We start from the raw sequence: 27855 nt of genomic DNA, 5'->3' as shown, positions 1-27855 counted from the left end.
CCTGTTAAGTTGGGGGGGAGGGATAAAGGTTGCACTTCAAAATAGTAAACTACTAAAAACAAAAAAGTATGGAAGGACAGTTGCAGAGAGCAAAAAGTAGTAATCTAAAGCCCCTTTCACACTGTGATTCCGGAAAATACACGGGTAATGTGTCCCAGCAATTGTTCCCGGTTCATTTTGCCCCTTTCACACTGCTAGTGATTACATGAAATATGTGCGTGCGTTCACACACAACCCGTAAAGGTACGTGACATCAGGGTGTGACTTGTAATGTACGAGTCAAAAACACTAGGTATGTTAACTTTGACTTAAGCTGGCGAACGATCTCAGCTTCAGCGCAGAAAGTGAGGAACTAACTGATCTCTGCTTCATTACAGTTTGCACATTTTTTCATCGCGAACGTTGATCTGCCTTCAAACACCTGGTAAAAGAGTCGCGCGATAATGTGCATAATCACTACGACACACCCTTTAAGGCATTAGTTCCTACTTTTGTTCACACAGCGCTCGTTATGCGACTGAACCCGGCAATGTTACTAGGCCCCCAACCCGGGATCAATCCCGGGACATGTTTGCGTTCACACAGAAGGCGACACGGCAATGTCTTGGCAATTTTCCGGATCCAACGTGCAGTGTGACAAGGGCTTAACACTTATGACTGAACTTCAGAGTATGGAAACAGGTTTTTTTATTATTTATTCATGCAGAATAGAAGCAAGAGTAAAGCACCACATCAGGAGTAAACACAGGAAGAAAAGACTGGTTTCAGATCAGTCCAGTCATACCTCATTTTTAACTAAATGTATTTGTAGGTTACTTGAAAATAAAAAGGGCTGATCTGAAAGCAGTCCCTCAGAAGCATGCTGGGAAAACAAGTCCAATGTGATTTAACTTTTGTTCCGTTTTACTATGTGAACGTCAGTAATGAGTAACTCCATCTCCCCCCCTCACTTGTGATGGATTTGCTGCAGAAAGCTTCTCAAAACATGCAAATGCACTTGATGTTCACAATTTGTTTCCCTTAAACATTGAAGAACCACTGAACTCCATTGTCGATTGGCCAGTAAAGAACTTTTCATGTAGTGATCCGATGCAGTGATGCCTTGAATACTGTTGTACAGAAATCTGCTACTGCATAAGCGTTACACATTGTGCTGTCCTATACCATCTTTCAACGGTTGGATGCACACACTAAGAGCCACAAAAGTGACACCGGTCCTCACCATTATGAGCCTCTCCGGTCACAGTGCCCTCTCCAGCAGGATTGCCATCCTGGTCCCTCCACTTCCAGTCTATACCGCGCACCACCCGTGCACCAGGTACAATGTACTTCATCACCTGAGAGCGAAAGAGCCGGCGCTGCCTCCTCAGGTTGGCCTCTGCCTCCTTCACTGCTTTACCTGACAATGAAGAACAAATCTTGACTGATTGGAAACATGAGCTGAGACCAGGCAGTCTCCAATTAAATAGTGTGCAATTAAGGATGGTCATTTTTCTTCTGTGATAGTGTAACAAATTAAAAACAACATACTTGCTAAATAGCCCCTTTTAATGACTCCCAGTTCATGTTAATCATTTAATTTACATAATTCAACGCTATCGTAATGAGAGATGACTCAGCATGAAATGGAAATTTTTACTGTCTTACTGTGAACAATTAAACAATGCATACTTTTTTTTTTTTTTAAATAAATGTCATAATTAGATTTTCTCTCTGGTGACTGGACATCTTTAATCATTTAACCCACTTAAACCAAGCCTCTTACAGAAGAAAACTCACATTCAGATCTTCATCCAATTAAAAACAAATGGATATGATACGTTCTCGCCCTACATTTTTTTCTTTTTTTTATATTTTTATACATTTACCTTGGCTGTTTACCACAATATGGAAGAAAAAATATTTTGCTACATCAATTACATAACTTTAAAGCCAAATCCAGTGTATGCTGAAATAGAGTAGCACATTACAAAATCTTAAGTGTTGCCATGTGGTGCTTTGGGAGCCAGATTCCAAAAGAAAAACCAATGACAATAGGTTATGGCAAATACTCATATGCTTAAACTAAACAGCTCATTGAAGTATAAATATTATAATTGGACTACAATGAGTCAGTTTAGTGTTAGAAATTATTGGCACTTACCTAGCTGGTCCTCGCAGACACCAGTAACAGTGCCATAGATCTCTAGACCAGACAGGGAGAGGTAGTGCGTTTGTCCGCTGGCATTCTTCCCCATCTGTTTAATACGAATGTGTCTCCAGCCCTGCTTCTCATCTTTGGATGGATCCAGAGGCCATGTGGCTGTTGACCTAAGGCAGTAAGACGTCATATTAGTAGGTGCACAAAAGACACAAATGGTAAGTCAAGGTAAGCAGAGCACAATAACAGCATACTCTAAAATAGTGTTCTAACACACATACCCTGGTTCATTGAGAGAGCTGTCATCCACATGGGTGTAGAGTGTCATCCAGTTCTGACCATCTTTGGACACTTGAAATACCCAATTCCGGAGGGCGGATCGACCATATCCACGAGCGTGGCGAAGTGTGTATGCAGAGGGGATGACCCATAACCCAAGATCAATGGCAAACCAAGCGTTTTTGTCATCGTTGGTGTGACAATTGAGGGCGGAGCTGTCTCTGCTCAGGATGTCTTCAAGTCGGCCGTAAGGCAAGTTTCTGCCCTCGGAGGAAGTCACAACCACTAATCCGTACGCAGCGGGGTTCACCCATTCATATGCAGTCCTGTGGCCAAACAGAAGAGCAATCTTTATGCATACCATTTTGTTTAAATAGGTCACGTTGGGTTTCAGAATGTAAGAATGAACAATTATAATTAAATCGATTTAAATGATCATGCAAAAAAAGGATAAAGAAGCTCACTTCGCATTGGTGCCAATCCAGTAAACAATTCCATTCTCGTCAAAGTCATGCTGGTGCCTGAAGATGAAGCTCTGACCCTCTCTGAGCTTCCTAACAAAGATGAATGAGGACCTGTCAAAGTCATACCACTGCTTGGCCACCTGGGGAAAAGGAGGAGACAAATTGATGACCTTTTCTCAGATGCCTGTGGGGATACAGCTGAGTAAATATAGAATAGAAGTAGTAATCACAAAAAGCTTTCCTACCATTTTGAGCAGATACTGCTCCAGTGACTCAACAGTGGCCAGCGGTTCCATCTTTAGCATTCTACCAGTTCGGTCAATCAGGGCCGTTTCACCTGGAGCACGCTCCAAGCGGAAGCGTAACCTCCTTGTCAATATCTAACACGACAGAAAAAGATTTTAATGATATATGTTGCATTTATAATGAAATGTGACCGTTTCATGTGCACCAAACTAAAAATATACACACAAACATGGAGACTGACCTGTAAATTATATGTTGAGCCTGGTGTATCATATAAGTGGAGAGGTAGCCGCTCTATTGACTCCAACACTGCTATCAGTTTGCGGATTAAGGCAACTGCTGGTCGGCTAGAGGACAAAAACAATTTAAATGTTAGACAAACTGACTACAGGAAAACAAATTCTCTCATTGTGTTCAAATCAGACAAGTAAGCTGCTGGTTGAGACTCAGATATACAGGGAAGAGATCACTTTTGCATGCTGTGCCTGGCTCAATTACTGTAATGAGTTACAGGATATAGTTTACCTTTCGTCATCTTCATTTTCAGTAAATGCAGTCTTGAACACATTTATTCTTTCCATCAGAGGCTTACAATCATGTTTCATGTCTAGTTCCACACTCTGTGAGGAAAATGTAATAAGTAAAGGGTAATGAGTATTGGGAATGTAAGTAGACATCATGATTACAACTGAACGTTAAATTGTGCATGACTCACATTGCTGAGGACAGTAAAAAGTGCTTGCACGAGGCCACTGCTGCACATTTCATATGGAGAAATAGTGTTCTCATCTTTGAGAACAACTATTAAATTCTCCAAAGCGGTTTTCATGAGGTCTCGCCATGTGTTTTCACCTTCAATGCACTGATGAAACAAGAAACCAACTCTTACTCACCATTATTGTCTTTGAAACTAATTTTGGGAACTAATATAAATTGTGACAAAGGTATATTCTATAGGCAGACTAAGTTTTTAGTTTAATTCTACCTGTCTGTTAGTATGTAACTCCCAAGCAGACTCTAGCTGTGTGGCGATGTTTCTTAGAGTGACCACTACACCTCTCGGCATACTCTCCACAGCCTTGAAGTGATCGTCATACAGATCTCTGGCCATGGTCTTTACCTACAGAAAGAGAAAGTTAGGTAATGTCATTGTGTTTTTTTTTTTTAACTTTTATTCAGTTAGGACATATCAAATTGATCAGAATTCACAGTAAAGACATTTATAAAGCTATTTAAAATATTTCTAAATCAAAATAATCTTTCTATTCAAAGGGGATTCTGAAGTATTATGGTTTCCACAAATATTGTGGGGGGTTATTATCAACATTGATAAGAATGCTAAAGGATAAAAAGGAATACACAAGTGATCCTACCTTTTGTTTTGTTTTTTCCAGTTTGGATTTGAGCTTTCTTCCTCGCTTACCAGTCCAGCCAGTAACAAACTCAGACCCTTTGACAAACAAAGGACCCAATAATTGAGTGACTGAGGAAAGATACTGGCAAAAGTGATGCTTTTAAACTATTTTTCCAAACGTACCTAGAGAGGTTTCTGCAGTGAAAGAGTGCTTAGTGCCTCGGTTTGACTCAAAAACAAAGCCTGGTAGGTCCTCTTTGAGGATGGTGGCCTGCTGGCCATCTGAATTATGGATGGCAATCTCACCCTCTTTCAGACAAGTTAGAGACCAGTTCCCCACAGTGAGTTTGGTAGGACCCTGTGTGGAAAGGATGGGCTGACTGGTTGTCACCGGTTTGACCTGACTTCTGGCACGCTGCAGCTTCTCCAAAAATTCACTTCTGCTTTCTATAGGGAAGAGCAAAAGAAAATATAAGCGACTATAACTATAATTTAACAAGAAGCAATCCTGTTTAATTTAATTGTTGCCAAGATAGGTCTGTTCTTTAATTGATCGATTGGTTTGTTTGCAGGAGACCTACCTGAGCTGTCAGAGCCACCCTCTGGGCTTCCACTGGAGTACATGGTGGCCAATTTTCCATCCAGGATGAAGCGGAACCAACCATTGCTGCCATTGGAAAGCTCCAAAGCAGCTGCATCACTCCAGATATAAAGGCAGTCCCTGCCTCTGATGATGGACCAGTCTCTCCAGTGATAAGGCTTCCCCTGCTGGATCTCTTTGGCATCCTCTTGTGGTTCATCATACTGGAAAATAAGAATTATTTTTTTCAAAGCAAATTCTGAATCGTGACAAGAAAATGTTGTTTAGTCATCAACACAGAAATTTAGCATATACAGAAACAACAATAAATAATAAAATGTGGAATGAGTGGAGTCTGACCTTCTCAGGTTTGGCCTCTTCCTCATTTTCATCATCTGATGTGGGTCCTGCCAGAGTGGACACTTTATTAATGACACCCAGCCTGGCAAGCTGATCTAAGAACACGTCACCTCCCTTATCCACCAGATCCCTAATGATCTGCAGTGCCAGCAGGTGACCATCATCATCATCCTGTGAAAAACAAGTAGAAAGGTCAGGAAGACTTAACTTCAACCCTATTCAATTTCAGAAAAGATCACCAGGAGGGGAAAGACTAAATTATCCAACCTCCTGATCCAGCACAGTCGCAGTGATTTCCACAAGTACAGTGGGCAAGTTGTGTCCAGCATCTGAGTCACACACTTCCTTAAGTAGAACTTCAGAACTGTAGTGCACCATCTTTCTGATCAGAGCTAAACTTGCTTTTCTGTGAAAGAGATTATATAAACAAACCATCATTGAAAGTAAAGCACTGATGTCCTACTGACGGTTGGCAACAAAATAAAAAAAGTTACTACACTGGCTTTCTTTTTGAAAATGTACTTTGGCACTGATGGTCCTCTAGAGCCCCTCACCTTATTGAAGGCAGCATGGTTTGCTGAAAGGTCTGTGCAAATACTGGGAGCAGCCTTTTCAGGTAGATAGGTGCCATCTCAGGGTCACCTTTCGGCTCACTGCCCTCTTCCTCTTCTTTGACATCCTTCTTTTTCTTGTCATCACCCTTGTTGACAGGACACATCCAGTCTCCTATATCAAACACCACAAGAAACACTTTATTATGAAAATCTAACAAATCCCACTGAATTCACCATTACAATATTAATGATGAGTGATTGCATTAAAGCATAATATTGTCATTTCTATGCCACCAGTCTCAACACAATGTAGTAGCAGAAGTAATATATATTTTTTAATCAGGGTTTTCCCAAACACTTTTTAATCTTCTATTGGTTGTCCAAACAACTAGCCTGCCTTAAATTCACACTATTGGTTGAGGCAATGCTGCTGTGTCTGGCTGGTTTGAAGTGCTAAAAACAACAAGTACAATGTTCTGATAGAACCATACAGCCTCATTATTGACGTTTTCTGAACAATGTGCATATAAAAATATTTTTAAAATCACCCCAAAACACATTTTAGCTTAATCCTTCTGAAACTTTTACTTTTAAAAATGAAAAGGGAAACAATATTGTCATGAAGTAGAGAAGAAAGCTGATGGACTCACCAGGAGACTGGAGAATTGCTACAACCTCGCTGTGTCCTCTCTCTCTAGCTTTGTCTAACGGAGTTTTCCCATCTTCATCTCTCAGGTCAGGGTTGGCCCCATGGCGCAGTAATGTCTATTGGGAAATAGTTGCCATAAAATAAATACAAAACATTAAAAACAATGTATAATAACTAAAAAAAAAAAAAAGAGTCGGTTATATGACAAACACTTTACCTTGGCTACTTGTGGCCTGCCAAAACAGGCAGCATAGTGCAGAGAGGATGACCTCTGGCCTCTATTGACATCAGCACCTCTCTCGCAGAGGAACTCCACCTTAAGCAGGCCAGAAAACAGTGTGAGAGCTTGCAATCCTTAGAAAACAATGTGCATCTGTTGCGCTGACCCCATTCTTACACAAGCCATCACCAGACCAAAGGGGGTCAAGAAATCAGGTTGTATTAGTTTTCATTATGCATGGCATTTGTAACTGCTGCTGGTGGCACGTCAGCCAGAATTACAGTCTTGCCTATTTAGTCTCCCCCACATAACCATATTGCACAAGGTAAGAATGATGCTGTCCTAAATTTAGTGTGCCACTTTTATTCAGAAGTCTGCTGTTTGTTTGCTCATGCTGTTGCACCAACCCCCTACATTGAGTAAATCACTCGCATATGTGACTAAATCTTCACTCTGGGCGAATAAATTACGTCTTATATTAGCCACTGTCTAATAAATTCTTAGATTTTATGTGTGAGTTAGAGGCCAAGTATAAGTTTAGCACAGATATTTTCCACTAGCCAAACACACTGAGCTCAGCATTTCTCTTTGTCAAGTGATCGGTGCTATTTTTCAATTCATCTCAATGAATTCACAGCATACCTGGATTTGATGAATCGTAAACAAAGTGAAGTGAAAGAGAGAGAGCGAGAGTGTCTCGCATGACATGCAGAACTGATGCGCTACATGTAAATGATTTTCTTTGTTGTATTTTCCTGTCAAAATAATGGAGTTCCTATGGAATTCTTCAGCTTTTAAGAACTACTGGGTTCTCCATTAGTAAGCGGAACTAACGTGCAAATGAAAATCTCATTGGCTGGCGCTCAACCATTATTATCCCTGTTTTGATTTCAGCAAATCAGTTCAAGCAAACATACACAACCTGATAAATATTCATGAATCCAACAGCTCATTAATTCTTAATTTGTTATATATTGTCCTTATTCGTAGAATTCGTATTATTTAAATTTTTTCCCCCTTTTTCCTTATAGAAACACTGAATGACCAAAAAAGCACCACCACCAGTCCTAAAATCAGTTAAAATGACTGTATTCATACATGGTTACCAAGTTTTAATTCTAATTAATAAAGTTCAACCATTAAATATCAATAATTAGTATTTTTATATATACACACATACTGAAACCCATATACATAAAGTATATCGGTCTGGCGAGTAAACATACACACACACACACACACATATATATATATACACACATACATACATATATATACATACACATACATAAAAAAAAAAAATTACCATCTCTTGTGTTCCAAATGCAGATGCCCAGTTCAAGAGAGTCTGTCCTACATCATCCATGAAATTCACTTCGAATGCTTAGAAGGAAATAAAAAGTAACAGTACAAGTTAGTCAGGATGTGACCTCAAAGAAACAACAGCCCTCAAAACCCCCTGACGTCCAAAATATTGATCTTGCATGCACTACTTGAATACTAACCACCGGTGTCAATGGCATCAATGAGAGCATCTGTGTCTTTGCTGCGTATACAGTCAATTAGTTGTCGGTGGGAGCGTTCCCCGGAGCTGTCGAGACGCCGCAGACCAGGGATGCGGCCGGTAGAACCAGCTGTAGATTTGGGCAAAGCCTTGCGTCCCTCAAATAGCAGCACCAGCAGCAAGTCCACCAGCCGCATGGTGTCCAGCACGCAGCGCTCATCCCCCTGCAGAGCACTCTCCATAGAGTCAGGCAGCTCTGAGCGCAGAAGATCCTGAATGGGGAGATGCAACACAAAGTTTCATAAAATGAAGGAAAAAAAAAAAAAAAAAAGAGGAAACACATAGTACTTCTGTGAATATACATCTTACATGTGTGACGAGTGGTGAGCCTCTACACAGTGTGGACAGAAGGCTGACAATGGTGGACACTTGGTTGCTCAGTTTAGAGTCTGCAGCAGATGGAGTGGCTCCACTAGAGGTCCTGCCAGGCTTGCAGGTGGAGGAGGGTCCAGATGCCGTCCCTCCTGCTGCAGCCATACGGGACAGCAGCTCTTCTGTCAGCCCATGCTTAGCTAATGGGGCTGGATCAACTCCACGCCGTGTAAACCGGTCCGCCAGTGAAGCAAAGCAACGCAGAGCTCCGTCAGACACCTGTGGATGACACCAGGACAATAACTGCCATTTAGTTGTTTACATCACATCTGTGCATAATTTTACCAAGAAAGTCAGTCCTTTTTTTCTATGGAAAAGAAACTGAACCACACATGAAAGTATACATCTGATTTTATTTCTATCAATCAATAGTTGCTTAAGTCCCCTTCACACCAAGAACGATAACTGTAAAGATAGAATTCTAAAAATGATTCTCAGTATTAAAGAATAGCAGAGTCCACACCACAGCTATATAAAGGCGAAAAGAAAAAATATTGTTGGAATCACTTTCAGAACTTTTTTTTCCCAGCTGGCGAACAATTCAAACATTGACGCCCAATCAGAATCCATCCTGCTATAACAAGCTCGAGAATTCAAAAACGGCAGACGAGCGTGTGCTTAAAATTAACAGACAGAGAAAATTAACAGATACAGTCTGCTGGTGTGGACACCAATATAGTTATCTCTACAGTTTTCTTTATTGTTATTGTTCTTGGTGTGAATTGGCCTTTACATTACCATTCAATAGTTTTGGGACTGAGGTTTTTTATTATTACAGAAAGAAATGAACACTAAATCCTTAATGCAATAAATGTTTTATTTTTTAAAGTGACATTTATAATTTTACAAAATATTTATATTTTAAATAAATAATTTTAAATAAATTCTATTTATAGAATGACTTGTGGAGAATCATGAGACAAGTCAGCTTAGCCATAACTGGAAAAAACATTTTAAACTACACTATTTAAACTAAACTATTTTAAAAGACTAAAAAAAGAATTATACTGTTGGTGAGAATAAGAGAATTATAAGTTATAAATTATAAGGACCCCAAACTTTTAAATGGTTTCCTTTCCTCACACAAAAGCCAGAGAAGACTTACAGCATGAAAAAAAATAGCACAAGTTTTTAGGTGAACTATCCTTTTAAGTGTTACTCATGTCCCACCTGATGGTCTTCATGTTTCAGCAGACTAGAGAGGGACTCCACGCATGTCTCTAGGGAAGAGTCTTGTGGCTCCATCTTGCTACAGAGGCGAGAAACTACTGCCATGGCAGAGTGCAATGTGTCCTTGTGCACAAGATGACCGCTGTCCCTAATGAAGCTTAGCACACAGTTCAATCCACCCGCTTCAAATACAGCTCCAGACTCCCGTGTGCAGATCAGCTCCAGAACCTGATGATACAAGACAGTATATAACATGAGCATCATGCATAGTGGAATTGTTCAAAAACAGCTTCATAGTCCATCTTTTCAACTGTTTAAACTCCTATTAGCAAACTGACTTAAAGTCTGAAAGTTATGGCAGTGAATATAGCAATATTTACCTTTACACATTGTTCAGCCAGATCTCTGTTGGTCCTGTTGTTGAGCTCCACCACCACCAGCCGGTTGCACAGGGCTTTGATGGCTCCATCTACTCCCACAATCCTGCGGGTGCATTCAGCGGACACGTCCAGGTAGTAGGTGATGGCCCTGGCTGTTACTTCCAGAACATTATCTGGTGCGCTCTCATCCAGGAAGATCTTACACAGAGCTGGGAGAAACGTCCGTGGAGGACACCTGTGGTTGCAAGACAGCAGTGTCAGTCAAATGAAGGGTTAATTGGTCTGCACAACATGGAGGGACAATGCTGAAACAAAATGATATGTGATGAAATAAACCTTTAAAAAAAAATTGTCAAGTCAATTTATATTATTATTTAAAGCAAGAAAATAATTAAATCAAATGCATAAAAAAAAATTTAAAAAAATTTTAAACAATTTGTTGTCCTTGGGTTTAAGAGGACTGTTAAATTTCCCCTTTGGGTAACCACTACCTGTGATGCAGCTTTTTACAAACCACTTGTGACTGAGCAGGGTTATATTAAAAGACCAAAATACTCCCACACAACCACAGTGCTTCTTTATTTGTCTTTATCATCTTCAGTAGCTTTTGTGTCTATCCTGCCATGGCTTACTCCGTTTGAGAAATTAGCAAAATAATACATGTTAGAGTGAGTTACTTTTGTATATTCATTAAAAATTTATTTGAACTTGGTTCAAACAAGCTTTACTAATGTTTCAATGAAATATTCAATAAACTTAAGCAATAAGTCTGCAGATTTTTTACTCTTTATAACCTCAAGGTTACACGTTTATAGTTGTAGGAAGTGTTTTTTACCCAAAAGTGCACATTTACACAATTCCTTGTTATAGAATTATACTTATTTAATTTCTTTTTAAGAGCATGAACAAATTCTCATTATATCTAACAAGTTTCACCAGACACTACTCCTTGTTTAGGACTTCATTCTTTTAAATCGGATTTCAAAAATAATATTTAATAATATTAAGTGATGACTAATTTCAAGTGATTCTTAAGTTTCAAATGTATCACTGATGAGATAATTTGAGGCTGATACTGCTAACCCTAAGCATTTTTTAATAAGTTACATTACAACATACCACACTTTAAAATGTCAGAAAACTTACATTCTGCACAATATTAAATTGAAATGCAATAGTTCTGAATAGCTCTATTGCTGTTATTATAAGTAATAAACCCTTCAGCCCCCCAGAACTGTCACCTCATCAGTATTCAGACTTACGTTTCGAAGCAGCGGTCAACATTGTCTGACATGAGCAACAGCATGCAGAGCTGCTCCAGGGCAATGAGCTGCATATCCCTCTCATCACCCTGTCCCATCTGCAGCCACTCCAGCAATGTGTCCGGGTCCACGTCCGCCATGACGCCCCACTACCCTATCCACCCAACACCCAGTCACCCCGCCAGCAGCAGGAGAGAAATGAACAGGGGCAGTCACTGGTCCTCTTGTTGTCTCATCAAGTCTTCACCTTCATGAAAAAAAGGAATCAAATTTGAGCATGGAAAAGACATCTGGGATATAACAGGAGCCAAAAACACAACACAAAACCCTTTGCAATGTTTCCCTGGGCCTTAACTTCCTACTTCTCCCATTTGATTAGTGTGAATCTTTCAGCCCTGATCTGAGAACACAACCTTTAAATAACAGAATGAAAACTCTTGGGTAATTAGGGTTGGGTAACGAAACCCAATGCAAATATTTGTTCTGGTTCTCCAAAATGTACACAAGAAGCATGGGTGTCGCTAGGCCTCTTTTAGCAGGGCTATAGCATTTAGCTCAATAAACTGTACTCAAATTCGCGATCGCCTCAGATTTAGGCTTGCCACGATAGACTGTGTTGACGGTGTTCCCGGTTTAAAGCCGCAACACCGGTTACATCACTTTCCCACCGTGACACCATCCCCACCATTGTTTTGATTTTAAGTATTAGTTTTTTCTTAAAATATTTATTTGAAGTAAAATGAATAATTATAAATAATTTTGTTTAAAAGAAAGCATACACTATAAACACTGAACGCAGCTTAGGGCTGTGCAAAAAATCTAATGCAATTTTCATGCGCATCTCATCAGAAAAGATTAGGGCTGGGCGATATGGAGCAAGACAATATTCTTGGACCCGCGCTACCAGGATGACTACGACCTGAATGTTGAAGAGACCAAGAAACGGTCATCCTCGGTAGGAAAGCACAGTCAACGCACCCCGTGAGAGAAGAGGGAGAACGTCGAGCCGCAGCCAAAAAAAAACTCTGGAAGCACTGTTAATAAACGCCATTATAGTGTTTTTATTTAGTAAGTTAAGTTATTATTTTATATTTGTTTCTTATTTATCTGATTTTATCTTGTTTAAACGGTGTACTTTATTTAGGCCCATTTTATTTTCTTAATCATTTTAATAACGTTCTAATATTGGCTAGGCAATGAACGTTCATGGTTCTTATTTGTTTGGGTCCAAAGTTTGCCGATTTTCAGTTTTTTCAACCTATACATGGTGGTATTTTTATTGGTTATGTTAATAAAAGTTCTGTATTTAATATCAGTGAGCTTTTATTTAGTCCATTCAAGCAATTGATGCCAGATTGCCAACTGCCACTAATTCGAAAGTGATTATATAACGCGCACGCATTTATAAGCTATTTAAAAGCAAGCAAGCGAGGAAAAGAGGACACCCCCTCCCATCCCCCCACCCCACGGTGATACCGGTATTACCGGTGTTGTCACACGTCAATTCACCGGTGGGAAATTTTCCTCACCGAGGCAACCCTACTCATAGTCAGTCTGCTTAAATTTCATATGAACAAGGCGGCAGACCTGTCCTCCTCCACGTCTTTCAGCACAATTCACAGACCGCGCGGAGCAGCGCGAGCGGACTCAAACAGAAACAAAGGACACAGGGTGTGTGTTTATCAATAGATGGTTAGAATATCTGTATCAGTGCAGTTCTTTGTCTTTACAAAAGGTCACGAGGGAGTAGTCGGTTTCCCATCTACTGTAACGTTTTCGCTAAAGTAGTTTTCTAAAGTCATCACACCACACCACAGCCGTTTCCTCCAGCGAAAATCTAGCCTCTAACACATATGAACGCATACACTTATTTAAACATACTTAATTTAATTATACATACATTACTGTGCAAAATTCTTAGACGCGTTAGTATTTACAGATCAAAAAATGGTGTTCGGCCAATTATTTATATATATTTTACTGTAGTGTGTCAGTAGAAAATATCAGTTTACATTTCCAAACATTAATTTTGCCATTCATTTTAATAATAATCTAGTGAGATTTTTGAATGCACAAGCAGTCTGATAACACAAGAAGGCGCTCCACAACTGATCTCACCATCATCGAATCTGTTATTACATGAAGAAACAGATGAAACTGAGACAAACTAAATCCAGAAGAGCTGTGGTCGTATCTCCAAGACACTTGAAGAAACCTTTCTGCAAATCTACCTGAAAAACAATGTGCAAGGGTACCTGGACAAAAGCGGTTTTAAATGCAAAGGTTGGTCACATCAAATATTGATTTAGTTAAGTTAAAGGGTTAGTTCGCCCAATTTTCAAAATTATGTCATTAATAACTTACCCTCATGTTGTTCCAAACCCGTAAGACCTCAGTTTTTTTTTTGGAACACAGTTTAAGATATTTTAAATTTAGTCTTAGTCCCTCCATTGAAGCTGTGTGTACGGTATACTGTCCATGTCCAGAAAGGTAAGAAAAACATCAAAGTAGTCCATGTGACATCAGACGGTCAGTTAGAATTTTTTGAAGCATCGAAAATACATTTTGGTCCAAAAATTGCAAAAACTACGACTTTATTCAGCATTGTCTTCTCTTCCGTGTCTGTTGTAAGACAGTTCAAAACAAAGCAGTTTGTCATATCCGGTTCGCGAACGAATCATTCGATGTAACCGGATCTTTTTGAAACAGTTCACCAAATAGAACTGAATCGTTTTAAACTGTTCACATCTCCAATACGCATTAATCCGCAAATGACTTAAACTGTTAACTTTTTTAATGTGGCTGACACTTCCTCTGAGTTCAAACAAACCAATATCCCGGAGTTAGGGATGCACCGAAATGAAAATTCTTGGCCGAAACCGAAAACCGAAAAAGAGAAAACCAAGGCCGAAAACCGAAACCGAAACACCGAAAGAAATTATCCCAATTATTAGTACCATTGCATTTATTGCTATGACCGTGTACTAACTTTACTAAAATTAAAACATTGCAATTGCATAAATTAATATTAAAGTTTCAAAGATAATTACAATTACATAAATTATAAAAAAACATAAAAATGCATAATTACAAATTATGCAAATATTTATTAAGCACATTGCAACAATGCACAGTATAAAATAAAATTCAAACTAAAATTTAATCCCACTCATCTGTATATTAAATAATAATGTACAGGCCTACTGGCCTGCAGAAAGGTTTTAAAATTAACTGTTCTCTCATAAAAAGTGCATTTAGGTGAAGAGCATTTGAAATTTTTCTCTATAGTACTAGAAAGTGCATTACTTCTCCAGTAGGCAAGACTGTTATCACTTCTGGGGATGGGGACTTCAGACAGATAACCATCTAGCTGTTGAGCAGCTGAGCTTGTCATCTGCCTGACATTTGAGAAATATTTGAGAGAGTGTATTTAAATAGGGCCAGGGCATAAATAAACATTTTTATTAAATTAAAGCAGAAATCTAGCAAAAAATCTAGCAGAAATATGGCTACAATCTGATATTATGCATGTATATGTATATGTGTGTGTATTATATATGCAGAGACGAGTCTTTTTTTTTTTTGCGCTCTGATCTCAGTCTCCTGCGCTTGGCGCTTCTCCGTCTCCACGCGGGTTCTCCGCATCCAGCGCGGCCTGGAGCATTTCTCGTGTGCTCTGCCATATTTCCGCGTCCAAGTAATGGTCTTTATAACGCGGATCAAGCACATTCGCGATGAAGTGCGGAGGATCCGAAAAGATCTCAGTGAGACGTGTGCTAACAGACTCTATAAGACTGTACTTTTCTTTGTTTTCACTTCGTGGTCCGTCTCAATCTCTTTGTTAGGAGACGCTTTAGTACTGCGAATAAAGGAATAAGAATAGAGAGAATGTTCTCTATTAAGACCCACTGGTGTGAAGTGAATGACGCGGGGAGCTCGTGGTCTGCGCTATGCAGGTGCACGTGCAGGTCGCGGTTTCTGTTTGCGTCATCATAACATTTCGGCCGTGTTGTTTCGGTAATAAAAGTGTTTCGGCCGAAAACCGAAAATGCACTTTTTGGCCATTTTCGGCCGAAAATTTTCGGTGGCCGAATATTCGGTGCATCCCTACCCGGAGTAATTCATTTACTCAAACAGTACACTGACTGAACTGCTTTGAAGAGAGAACTGAAGATAAACACTGAGCCGAGCCAGATAATGACTCGTTCACGAGTCAAGAACCGTTTCTGTCAGACGTGTCCGATTCGAGAACAGAGGAGCTGATGATACTGCGCATTAGGGTTGCTTCAATCACGATCGGCCGATCATTAATGCGCATCTTGTCAGTAAAGCCGGTTCTCTAATCAGCGGTAAATTCCCTCAGGTGCTGATTTCACATAGAGCAGCTGTTACTACACAGAGCCATTGTTAACTGAGAAGATGCGCAAATAAACGCTGAAAATGAACGTGGATTTGTGCATCTTCTCAGTTAACAATGGCTCTGTGTAGTGACAGCTGCTCTATTTGAAATCACGCACCTAATGGAATTTACCGCTGATTAGAGAACCGGCTTTACTGACGAGATGCGCATAACGATCGGCCGATTGTGAATCGGAGCAGCCCTACTGCGCATGTGTGATTCAGCGTGAAGCAAACCGAGACACAGAGCGTCTGAACCGAACTGATTCTTTTGGTGATTGATTCTGAACTGATTCTGTGCTAATGTTATGAGCCCAGGTTAGGGCTGCACGATGTGTCGTTTAAGCATCGATATCGCGATGTACGAATCCACGATAGTCACATCGCAGGATGTGCGATGTAGGCTGTCATAGTTGATCCGTTATTCATTAACTGTACGGGCCAGCTACTCCCCTGCCCTTGACGAATGTGATTCGCGAATTATTTGCACAGCGCACGCGAGAGAGACAGACAGACAGAGACAGACAGACGGAGAGAGAGAGTACATTAGAAGTACCATCAATGTTTATAGAAATGTATATGGATTTATTTTGCATGTAATTTTTTTTCTTATAAATATATATGTATTTTTGTTTTGTTTGTTTCTATTCTGCTATGTACAATGCTTTGGCAATATGTACCTTTGTATGTCATGCCAATAAAGCAATATGAATTGAATTGAGAGAGAGAGAGAGAGAGACAGAGAGAGAGCGAGCCTTTTTCAAACAACACGAGCGCTGTCTTGCTCTCTCTCCCTCACGCATAGGGTGGTGTCGATGTTTAAATCATTTAAAATGAGAATGTAAGTGTGCTCACCCCATTTTTGTTTGTAAGAAAAAATATCGTAGAAAAATAAAATATCGCAATGTAATTTTTTTCCCAATATCGTGCAGCCCTAGCCCAGGTAAACCGAAGACTTGCAATCATCGCCAATGACGCCATTATGTCGAGCACAAAAGAACCGGTGAACCGTTTTCTTCAACCGGTTTATTGAATCGAACTGTCAGAAAGAACTACTGATGCAACCGGTTCTTGACTCGTGAACGAGTCATTATCTGGCTTGGCTCGGTGTTCATCTTCAGTTCTCTCTTCACAGCAGTTCAGTCAGTGTACTGTTTGAGTAAATGAATTACTCCGGGATATTGGTTTGTTTGAACTCAGAGGAAGTGTCAGCCACATTAAACAAGTTAACAGCTTCAGTCATTTGTGGATTAATGCATATTGGAGACATGAACCGTTTAAAACGATTCAGTTCGATTTGGTGAACTGGTTCAAAAAGATCCAGTTACAGCGAATGATTCATTCGCGAACCGGATATCACAAACTGCTTTGTTTTGCTTGTCTTACAACAGACACGGAAGAGAAGACAATGCTGAATAAAGTCGTAGTTTTTGCTATTTTTGGACCAAAATGTATTTTCGATGCTTCAAAAAATTCTAACTGACCGTCTAATGTCACAGACTACTTTGATGATGTTTTTCTTACCTTTCTGGACATGGACAGTATACCATACACACAGTTTCAATGGAGGGACTGAGAGCTCTCGGACTAAATCTAAAATATCTTAAACTGTGTTCCGAAGATAAATGGAGGTCTTACTGGTTTGGAACGACATGAGTTATTAACGACAATTTTCATTTTTTTGGTGAACTATCTCTTTAATAGAAGTAAATTTATAAAATCCATTTATGACACTATTTTTGAAAGCATCCTTACTTTACAGTATATTTACACAACCTAAAACTTCTCACAGTACTGTAGCTTTGGAGGCAGGTTTCTTAATTTCTTTAAGACGTTGCTGCAGTTCTTGTGGATTTAGTTTGTCTCAGTTTCATCTGTTTCTTACTGTAAATCACAGACAGATTTGATGATGGTGAGATCAGATGTGGAGCACTGGGTGTTGTCAGACTGCTTGTGCATTCAAAAATCTCACTAGATTATTAAAATGAATGGCAAAATGAATGTTTGGAAATGTAAACTGATATTTCCTTCTGACACACTACAGCAAAAGATATAAATAACTGGCTTAAAACCCTTTTTTGGGGTGAAAATACTAATGTGCCTAAGACTTTTGCACAGTACTGTATTTTATAAATTACATTGCTACTTTATAAAGAATGACCATACAGTCATCACAAAACTGATTTAAAAACAGTGACAGACATCACTCATTTTCACTAAATATCAGAGTGATTGACAGAGATACAGTAGAAACGCTATGTGTGGTTTTGTATTAAATACTGACCCAGATTATGGAAATACATTTATTAGCCTTGAAGTAAGGGAAGCACGACTTGGAAAATGAGTGCATCCAAGGAGCGTGTGAAAGCTACAAATTTATTTGAAATATTTTTTAATGTTATCCAGAATTTTTTTTTATTTTATTTTTCGTTTCGATTAAGTATCGTTTCAGGTACCGTTTAGGCACCGGTACTGTTTTAAAAGTATCGAAATGGCACTGGTATCGCAAAAAACCCTATAGATACCCAACCCTATGGGTAATAATGAAACGGGTGGAACAGATGACTCCTTGAAAATGAATTAACTTGAAAGGTATACTAATAGGAGTAAAACAGACTATAAACATGATGAACTGCCGCCTGTAATCAGAGCACTGAAAGAAATTGCTAGGATTAGCAAGCTTGGCCAACAACAGTTTGCATGATAAATAGTTCATCAATGACTCCCACTGTATGGGCCACAGCCCAGCTTTTCAGAGACACACAGTATGCAATACAAGCTGAGAATTCACTACGCTTTTATTGTTCTAAAAACACAAACCATTAAAAAGCAGCACTACTTTCCTGAGACAGACAAGCTGAGCCAAGCATGAGGATAAATTCATAAAAATGGGAGATTTATGTAAAATAAAAGTCTGTGGATACAGACAGGCATGGCTCAGATGGATTCACCACCTTCTTAGAGACTAACAGAGAGATCCACTTATCAACAGATTAAATGACTAACTTGATTCAGGAAGAATGTCCTGTTGAACTTGACATTCAAAGCAACTATTGGATTTACTGGATGGAAAGGAGAAAACCCCCACATCATACACACAGGAACACCATGTTACTTCGCTACTCTAAAACAAGTTTAAATATGTATGTCACCTGATTGTGATTAAACAGACCTGAATCAGATTAGACAATTATATTCCACAGCAGACGCGTATTCAGCATAACTTTTTAATTCATGAGCTGACATATCCCCAGTTGCTCTTTCTGGTTTTGTAACCTGTTTTTAACAGTCACACTGGACCTTTGTGAGCCACACAATGGATTCAATATACTAGACTTCTGAAAACAAGTTCTGATGCCATAGCCCTGGGTTACACTCTCTCCTTGGATAGAAAACTCAGTTTACTAGTTATACTACCTTCAAATTAATGAGACCCGTTTATTTCCAGTCTATTATTCCACCAAACAAGTAATGCCAATTTTATCTTCACACTGATATTAAGATCTTAATGTGGTTTAATAAACTTTACCCTATACAGAATACTGTATCATATTCAATACATGAATTGCCAAGGCCTCTAAAATATCAACATGATCAAAACTTTGCTGAAAAACACAAACATGCCTTTTGCCCTCTGATTGATAGTTCAAAGCCTTTTCGTGTCATTCTTAAAATAAAAATAAAAACCTTCAGTTTATGGTAAAAAAAAAGGGGTCTTTTGCTGTAAAATCTTTAATGATTTTTATAAAGCAAACACATTCATTTTTATTAATATTTAAGAAAATAATTTACTGGACTGGACCAACTTAAATTTACTTGATAACCTCTCACTCATCATTGTATGCCATTACATTTTAAATTTTGCTGCACACAGTTAAAACTACAAAACTTTAATAAAATAACTAATCATTTAAACATTATCATGCTAAAATTTATTATTGGTAGACACAGAGTAACATATAATATTAATACACATTAATAGTCCTAAATTATACTGTTGTAAAAATCACATTTATATTACAGGCTCTCATTATTTAATCTTACCTTTCGGCCATATAAAAAGGCTGTTGTATATATTTGGGCCTCTGGATAAAACAGTGTAGGCACTATATCATGTCATATGGGCCAAAGCTTGATGTATTAAACATAATACATGAAAACTTAGAAAATATGCAAAACTTTCCCTTATATTCTATCTACAGGCTTAATAAAGTGTTCCATTTCATAAACAATGAGATTTGTTTGAGCATTATTATATGTGTCAGGTATTTTACGGTGTTAACTAAAGCAATAAACTCACTCTAATCTAAACGGATTAGGAGTATGGAAGAAATGTAGGTAGTTTCTAATACTAAACTCCAGTCGAAGTCAATTTAAGTAGTAATGTATTTTTAAGATTCTGTATGTGGTTAAAATAGAACAACAAAGTACCAGCAAAGCAGACATTCAGCTTATCCGTGGCTCTTGCATTCATATCTGACGGACAGACATGAGTCTAGATGTTCTTTGACTTTCTGCCAGTGCAGCTGACTAAGGAGTCAAAAAACTACTTGATTGCAATGCCATCATGACACCAGCCTATCCAGCAGCACAATAAAACCTCACCTTCATAGTGAACACAGACGGCAGCTTTGAGCGTTAATAAGATACAAGCATAGTGTTTGATCTATAACATGACGCGTGATAAACTTCATGTATGGCCATCTAACATGATACTGAGAGCCGAGCAGGTGAACAAACGGTCTAGTTAACCCTGAAAATCTCTAACCATGAACAATGCGACGATATCAAACTCCATAACTGTGATTAAACGTTAAAGAAGGAAAGTTAGGCGAAAAAAAAATACTCATACGTTAACGTTCAATCTTGTCCTGACGGCCTCTTTCTTGAGTTCAGACAGCTTTTGTAAGCCTACACGCTAGGACAGAGTCCAAACCCGTTTAATTTCATGTTAAAGTCGTATTTGACCATGTTTCCGCAGCAAATGAGTATAAACATAAATTATCTGTTGTGAAAGCGAGGTTCAGTTAGCTGAGATTAGCTAAAATGCGTACCGTTAGCGTCACTTCGGTAGACCTAATTAATCCCAAACTTCATTTACTTCATTGGTATTGGGCATGAATACATTTTCCATCCATATATATATAACCGGTCTGGAAGCAATTTAAGGTAAAAACAAAAAACACCAAGTAACACTAACGCGGCCTTGTGTTTACCAGTAACGTTACATCCGCGAGATAAAGTTGAATGGAAGCCCGAGGCCTTGAACGCTTCCGTCAGGCAGAGAAACAAACCCGCTGCTGAGCGACACAAACACTCACCATTTATCGCCGAACGACGAGAAGACAAGAAAAACACACAGTTCGTCTCAGGATTAAGTTGAGTCAGGCGGTAACACGTGAATATTGCTTCATTCCCCACTTCTGCTTGCTGTAAGGTAGAGGTCAAACTGAACGGGAAGGCGACGGGTGAAATATTGAGTGAAATGGAGAGCCGCGGAGAGGACTAGTCGAGGCTCCACATATCACGAGGCTCCGCAGCAGAACACGCAGCGATGCGGCTAAGCGACAGGGGGCGCTAAAACACCTCGCCATTTACAGTCAACGAGGTCGCCAAAAAAGATTACAAACCATTCACCTAGATTGCATGATTGTAGAAAGAGAACTGTAACACGTTCCCTAAAATCAAGCATTGTTTTAGTAGGTTAACATTAATATTTAAACTTTTGAAATTAACTATCCATTTAATCTATTGATCCTAGTAGACTGGATATGTCTTAATTCCAAAGGGAAATATAATGCAAAGTGAGGGAAAAAACGGAGATGTCCTTTCCAGGTTCCACTGTAAATCAAAACCAATGCGACTCTTGAAGCAAAACTAGATTTTATTCTTCCAGTATAATCCGAAAATAAATGTTAATCTTGCCCTATTGCTGTATTTGTACAATTTACAACATACAAAATAATTAGTATGGTTACAAATGCATAATTGTACTTGATCATTGCTGTTTCTATCAGAAAAACAATAGTCCAGTATTAGAAGAAACTCTTACACTTGCATTGTAAACTTGTTAGTAGTGCGTATATAGTAGTAAATATTAATTTGCTGCTTGTTCAATATCATTGCTCATGTTAGGATCCATCCAATACTTATATTGCCTGCTAGTGCAAGTATAAGATAGTTATGTGTTGTAATAAAGTGACACCAACACATATTTACATGCATAATTGGGATACAGAAGAAAAAAAAAAAAACTAATAAGTTAAGTAACATTTTTACATATGGAAGCCAATTTCCGCCACATAAGAAATCATGAGATTAAAAAAAAACTATTATGTCAATATTGATGGTCAAGACTGACTTAAGTATCTTTGAGTCAAAATTGACATAACCCGTTATATTGTGCTAGTCAAAATTATGAAAAGTCAATCATTACAATAAATTTCTTTATATCTCAGTTTTAACTTAATGTCACAATTTTGACTTCCTGTCTTAATTATAATTTACAGAACCATGATTTTATTCTTATGTGGCAGAAATGGGCTTCCATATGAATGCGTACTGCAGATGTATTCAAAGCATAAGTGCAGAAATGTGATGCAAGTATCTGTTTGTAATGCTTTATCATAATTTCACATTCACAACACGTGCAACTATCTCTACGCAACTTAAAATATTTAACACATTTTAAATTTATAATATTAAAATGCACTAAAAGTGTATATGTAAAGGCAGCAGATACCTGATTACCAGCAGTGCAGCTGGTCAGGTTTAGTTGGGAGCTGCAGCATGTCAATGAGAAATTAATGATTTGCAATCTTTGTACAGACACAATAAAACACTTCTCACAAAAAAAGTCATGCTATGGATTACTGGGTTAATGAAAATGATTCAAGCTTGTTAGCAAGCTAACCATTAAAACACAATGTTTCTATAAATGTTAACCATACAAAAGTCACTCCCATGGTGCAGCTGTTCTTCATGTGAAACACACTTCCCCTTACTTTCTGAGTAAATATGTTTAAGTTCCTCATAGAGGTTAATGCAGTTTTAAAATGGACTACAATATTGAAACTAAACAATTTTTAAATCGATTTATCTTTAAAAACAAAACAGATTAAAACAACATCAACATTCACTCAGTCATTAAAATCATAATACTCGTATCATATCCAGTACGGAGGATTCACAGGAAATTGATCTTCAGTTGAATGCTGGGCGTGTTTTTGCTATTGACTCGAGGTGCTTGTGCCTTAGAGTTCACGCTCTCTTGGTTGCCCTTGATGGCTGCCTCCAGCCTGGCTTTCATGTGCGGGGCGGAGGCCATCAGCGCTTTGAAGACCGCCGAGTGCTGGGGACCGATGCGCATAAGGTCCCTTAAGGCAGACTCGTGCAGTGAGCGAGAGGCTGCTGGAGCCGATGCCAAAGCATTCTCATCCAGCAGGAGAGAGATGAGGATGGGCAACAGCACAGCCACCAGCTGTGGACCTGCATGGTTAAAACACATACTTAGTGCTTATCAACAATGCAACATTTTGCTAACAGTTAGGGCTGTGCAAAAAATCGAATGCGATTTTCATGCGCATCTTGTCCGTAAAGGCACTCCTGTAGTAGTATATCTCCAGCTAGTGCTTTCAGATCAGGATTGCCAGGTTTTCAAAACAAAACCTGCCCAATTACTTCTCAAAACTAGCCCAATCGCGTTTTGTTCCGGGCAATAAAATACTTATTTTTTGGCGGGGGCTGCCTTGGTAAAATTAGCATTTTAGGGGCTAAACATCACGTTATTTGTATTGGGGTCGCTTCGACCCACGGATATAAAAAAACAACAACTGCAGACTTGGAAACACTGGTTGGCCTTTACTACAAAGAGCCGTAGTTCACTGACAATCTACACAAAATCGATTTAAAAATCGGAGGCGATTCTTTGTCGATTTTAAAAGCGATTTTGTGTAGCTTGTTGGTGGACTATGGCTCTGTGTAGTAACTGCCGCTCCACCTGAACCAGTGTTGCCAAGTCCGCGGTTGTTTTTCATGTCCGCAGATTGAAGCGATCCCAATACCAATAACGTGATGTTTAGCCCCTAAAATGCGAATTTTAGCAAGGCAACCCTGCCAAAACGTGTATTTTAATTTTTCATCGGGGAACCTCCTGGAAACGCGATTGGGCTAGTTTTGGACTACTTTTGAGAAGCAAGTGGGCAGGATTTGTTTTGAAAACCTGGCAACCCTGATCTGAACGCATGTGCTGGAGATGTACTTCTAATCAAAGGAGTGCCTTTACTGACGAGATGTGCATGAAAATCGCATTCGATTTTTTGCACAGCCCAACTAAGAGTAATTATAAAGACGACATTTATAACCCAACAAATTTTTTTTTTTTTTTTTAATGATATCATAACTGACAGCTGTTTGGGATTAAACCTGAAAACATTCCCTGTCACTTACGGTGAGTTTCGTCTGCAGCAAACATTAGTGCTTCCAGGGCTCGGATTGCATCTTGCACGGCCTGTAGCTCTGCTGGGCCTTGAGGACGACTCTTTTCCACTTCCTCTAGTTGTGACACCAGACGGCCACCCAGAGCTAGAATGAATGGCCTGGCTACCGGCTCTGGGCCTTGGAATAAAGATACTAGCAACTGATAACTTCTGCTCAGCACCTAAAGAAGAAATTTTCGGACACAGTAGAGAAGAATACTAGATATAGAGTTTTTTTGGGGGGAATTGTATGTAAAATTGTAGCAAAGCTCTTTATTTAAGCAGCCTGACGTTCACTACTATTAAAAAAAAAGTTTTGGGTTCAGTAAGATTTGTAAAATGTTTTTGAAAGAATCCTCTCCTGCTCAACAAGGCTGCATCCATTTGATCAAAAATACAGTAAAATATATTATTTCAATTTAAAAGAACTGTTTGCGATTTATTCTTGTGATGGCAAAGTTACATTTTCAGCAGCCATTACTGCAGTCATCAGTGTCACATCATCCTTCAAAAATCATAATATGCTGTTCTGGTGCACAAGAAACATTCATTATCAATGTTGAAAACAGTTGCCTAACAGCTGCTTAATATTTTTGCTTTTTTTCAGGATTATTTGATGAATAGAATGTTCAAAATATCAGCATTTATTTGAAATATTTTGTAACAATGTGACAGCAGTCACTTTTGATTAATGTTCGTGTGCTGAATAAAATTAATTTCATTAAAAAACAAATAAAAAAACGTTGACTAAGCTTTTGAACAGTACTGTAGAAATGTTGTCAAGAGTTTCTAATTGACTCTCTGCTTTTGAACAGGACTGTAGAAATTTTAAGAATTTACTCTCTACTCACCACGGGGTCCTTAGACTCCAGGCAGGCTCTGAATGCCTGGATGCAGCGTGTCTGCAGGGGCTCCACAGTGCTCACCTCAGCACTGGCGTACAGCAGGAAGATGGTGAGGGATGTCAACATGGTAACCTCATCCACTCCAGGATCCATTTTATCTGTCCAAAACAATCCATGAAAAAACAGAGAAGGTTCCTCAAATGACTTCTAAATCAAGCAGAAAAACCCATCCAAACAGAGTGTGGTTGAAATGAGAGAGAAACTACTGTACCTGTATGCCAAGACTCCAAGAGCGTGTGCATTCCACATCGCAGCAGTTCAGTCCAGGCCCCACGACACTTCTCAGCTCTGCTCATGGGAGAGGTGAGAACAGTGCGCAAGGCCTGCAGGATGCCTGGTACCAGCTGTCCACTCTCTGCTCCTGCAGAGCCCCTCACCGTCTCTCTCAACACCCCCAGCAGCAGATAGAGCACTGTGGGCAGCACTGACACACTGCCTGTGGAGAGTAGAATAAAACACTGTCAGATCTCTGATCATTTATGAATTGAAAATAATTTCTTTGGAACAGGAAAAAAAAAAATCATTTAATGTGACGAGAAAGAAAAAAAAATTCCTAAATTGAATAAACAAAATGAAAAGTTGACTAAAATAATGTGGGCAGGAGGATGTTTTTTTCATAATCTGAGAGCTCTTACTGCCGAAGTAACGCTCTGGATCTCTTACCCTCTGGTGAACAGATGGAGGGCAGTTCTGAGAGGATGGCCAGAGCAGATGTGACGAGTCTACAGTCAGTGTTGCTGAGGAAGCAGGTCTGTCCTCCCCGCCCCGTGGGGCTGCCAGCCAGTTTGGGGCTGAGCTGCGGAAGCTTTCTCACAAGCGTGCAGAGACATAGCTCCAGCGCTCCAAAAACAAGAGACTTCCCCGGCACCAGGCCACCAGTGTCCCGTCCCTCACCAAACTCAGGAACAGTTTCCTTCTCTGCTGCACCATCATCAACTGACCAAACACAACATCGGAAGTTGCATTTAAAGGGTTATTTAAGCTTTACACTATTTAAACATAAGTAGCTTTTGAGACTCACCCTCAGCACTGTGGCGTTTCTCTTTGACATGCTCCTGAGCGGCACAAACAATCTGCCGCACCAGTTCTAGCACAGCCAGTTGAATACTGGGAGATTCCCGAGTGACTATGAGCCTGTGTAGAACACTGAGCAGCTCCACACTCAAAGCCTACAGAGAGAACACCATACACTTGTCAAGAACACAGAATGACTAACAAGAAAGACAAACACATTGTATAACACATGAACTACATGGAAAGACAAATACCAAACCACAAATTTCAATGCATCACAATATCTTAACAGACCAAGTAACAATATCATAATAAATCATAATTGTCATTTTAGATGGCGTATTGAATTAAGTGAGGATGAAAACGAGGCTGTGATGAACACACTTAAACTACAATGGCACACACCACATAACGGTCCTAGGTCAAATCATTTTCACATGATTTTTTAATTTAGTTAGCTGAAAAATCGGTTAAGTTCAAAAGAACAACAGATAAGTCTTTTTTGACATTGTAAATGTCTTTACCGTCATTTCTGATCTGTTTTAATTGTAGAATACCTGATCATTGCCCACTTTCGAACGGGGCCAAGGCACCTCCAATAAGGCCTGCAGAGCCTGAAGACAAGAATTGATGTTTTCCATTTGGTCTCCAGAGTGAGGGGAGCACAAAAATTCCACACTGATTCCTAAAGGGAAATTTGAGTGAATTGAACAACAAGACTCAAAAATTTACACGTTGATATACATGTACATCTCAAATCTAAGCGAGGGAATTATCCTCATAATCAGCCCCTGGAAAATGACTAGAGCAAAATTCAGTTTTCTGAAGGACTTCAATCTAGCAATGGACGCCCTATAAACCTTGAACTACATCCACTTATTGAAACAGGAACTATTAATTGAGCTCTGTACCCAGGATCAGGTGAAGACGGTCAGTACTGATGTCCTCTGGGGATTTGACACTGCTCAGTGAAGTGGACTGGCCCATGGAGGTGGGTGTGACCGGTCTGGAGAGGTTGGCAGGTCCCTCGTCCACCATGATGAACCCGGTGCTGTTGAGCCAGAGAGCAGTAGCGTGGAGAATGGTAGCCCAGGCACTGTAATAATGTGGACGGGCCTGTTCCACTGTCTCTGCAGTGTAAAACGAGCCACCTGACAAATAAAGGTGCATATTAGAACATACAGTAGCTCTAAACAAGACACTCTTACTATACTATTACTATTGTTTAAATTGTAGTAAAACACTGATTTATCAACTGAATAATGCAACCACAGTTCAAAAGTTTGGGCTTAGTAATTTACATTTCATACCGTTACTCAGCAAGGATGCATTAAATTGATCCAAAGTGACATTTGTAAAATTAAAGAACTTTCCATTCAAAGAATCCTGAATTTAAAAAAAAGTATCACTATTTTCTTTCACTATTTCTATTTCCTATTTTCAACATCATAAAGAAGAAAAGTTTCT

General features: G+C 39.2%; 2 protein-coding genes across 10 annotated transcripts in view; both read right to left on the bottom strand.

Moving 5' to 3' along the window:
* The window catches only part of hectd1 (HECT domain containing 1), a 36723-nt gene extending 15175 nt beyond the window's left edge, over positions 1 to 21548 (bottom strand). For 4 of the 7 annotated variants that reach the window (XM_059520461.1, XM_059520465.1, XM_059520463.1 and 1 more), the window contains exons 1-24: positions 21314 to 21548; positions 11595 to 11841; positions 10333 to 10567; positions 9953 to 10180; positions 8720 to 9001; positions 8352 to 8622; positions 8153 to 8229; positions 6844 to 6942; positions 6628 to 6742; positions 5978 to 6149; positions 5691 to 5829; positions 5424 to 5594; positions 5065 to 5287; positions 4667 to 4930; positions 4503 to 4579; positions 4115 to 4249; positions 3845 to 3991; positions 3655 to 3749; positions 3371 to 3476; positions 3129 to 3263; positions 2884 to 3023; positions 2422 to 2745; positions 2144 to 2310; positions 1223 to 1399 (exon numbers count right to left, since the gene is read on the bottom strand). In XM_059520461.1, the coding sequence (XP_059376444.1) occupies positions 1223 to 1399; positions 2144 to 2310; positions 2422 to 2745; positions 2884 to 3023; positions 3129 to 3263; positions 3371 to 3476; positions 3655 to 3749; positions 3845 to 3991; positions 4115 to 4249; positions 4503 to 4579; positions 4667 to 4930; positions 5065 to 5287; positions 5424 to 5594; positions 5691 to 5829; positions 5978 to 6149; positions 6628 to 6742; positions 6844 to 6942; positions 8153 to 8229; positions 8352 to 8622; positions 8720 to 9001; positions 9953 to 10180; positions 10333 to 10567; positions 11595 to 11734 (3919 nt within the window). In that variant the 5' untranslated portion in view covers positions 11735 to 11841; positions 21314 to 21548. The remainder of the gene's footprint in view (positions 1 to 1222; positions 1400 to 2143; positions 2311 to 2421; positions 2746 to 2883; positions 3024 to 3128; positions 3264 to 3370; positions 3477 to 3654; positions 3750 to 3844; positions 3992 to 4114; positions 4250 to 4502; positions 4580 to 4666; positions 4931 to 5064; positions 5288 to 5423; positions 5595 to 5690; positions 5830 to 5977; positions 6150 to 6627; positions 6743 to 6843; positions 6943 to 8152; positions 8230 to 8351; positions 8623 to 8719; positions 9002 to 9952; positions 10181 to 10332; positions 10568 to 11594; positions 11842 to 21313) is intronic. The other 3 variants (XM_059520464.1, XM_059520462.1, XM_059520466.1) reach the window with 1 other exon arrangement.
* A 310-nt stretch (positions 21549 to 21858) lies between these two features.
* heatr5a (HEAT repeat containing 5a) overlaps positions 21859 to 27855 on the bottom strand; it is a 29304-nt gene continuing 23307 nt past the window's right edge. For 2 of the 3 annotated variants that reach the window (XM_059520468.1, XM_059520470.1), the window contains 8 exons: positions 27300 to 27539; positions 26946 to 27073; positions 26396 to 26543; positions 26038 to 26310; positions 25586 to 25810; positions 25321 to 25472; positions 24441 to 24651; positions 21859 to 23480 (listed from right to left, as the gene is read on the bottom strand). In XM_059520468.1, coding sequence (XP_059376451.1) covers positions 23179 to 23480; positions 24441 to 24651; positions 25321 to 25472; positions 25586 to 25810; positions 26038 to 26310; positions 26396 to 26543; positions 26946 to 27073; positions 27300 to 27539 — 1679 coding nt within the window. In that variant the 3' untranslated portion in view covers positions 21859 to 23178. The remainder of the gene's footprint in view (positions 23481 to 24440; positions 24652 to 25320; positions 25473 to 25585; positions 25811 to 26037; positions 26311 to 26395; positions 26544 to 26945; positions 27074 to 27299; positions 27540 to 27855) is intronic. The other variant, XM_059520469.1, reaches the window with a different exon arrangement.

The sequence above is a fragment of the Carassius carassius genome, chromosome 32 (genome assembly GCF_963082965.1).
Source record: "Carassius carassius chromosome 32, fCarCar2.1, whole genome shotgun sequence".
NCBI lineage: Eukaryota > Metazoa > Chordata > Actinopteri > Cypriniformes > Cyprinidae > Carassius > Carassius carassius.
This window is presented reverse-complemented; position numbering and strand designations above follow the sequence as displayed.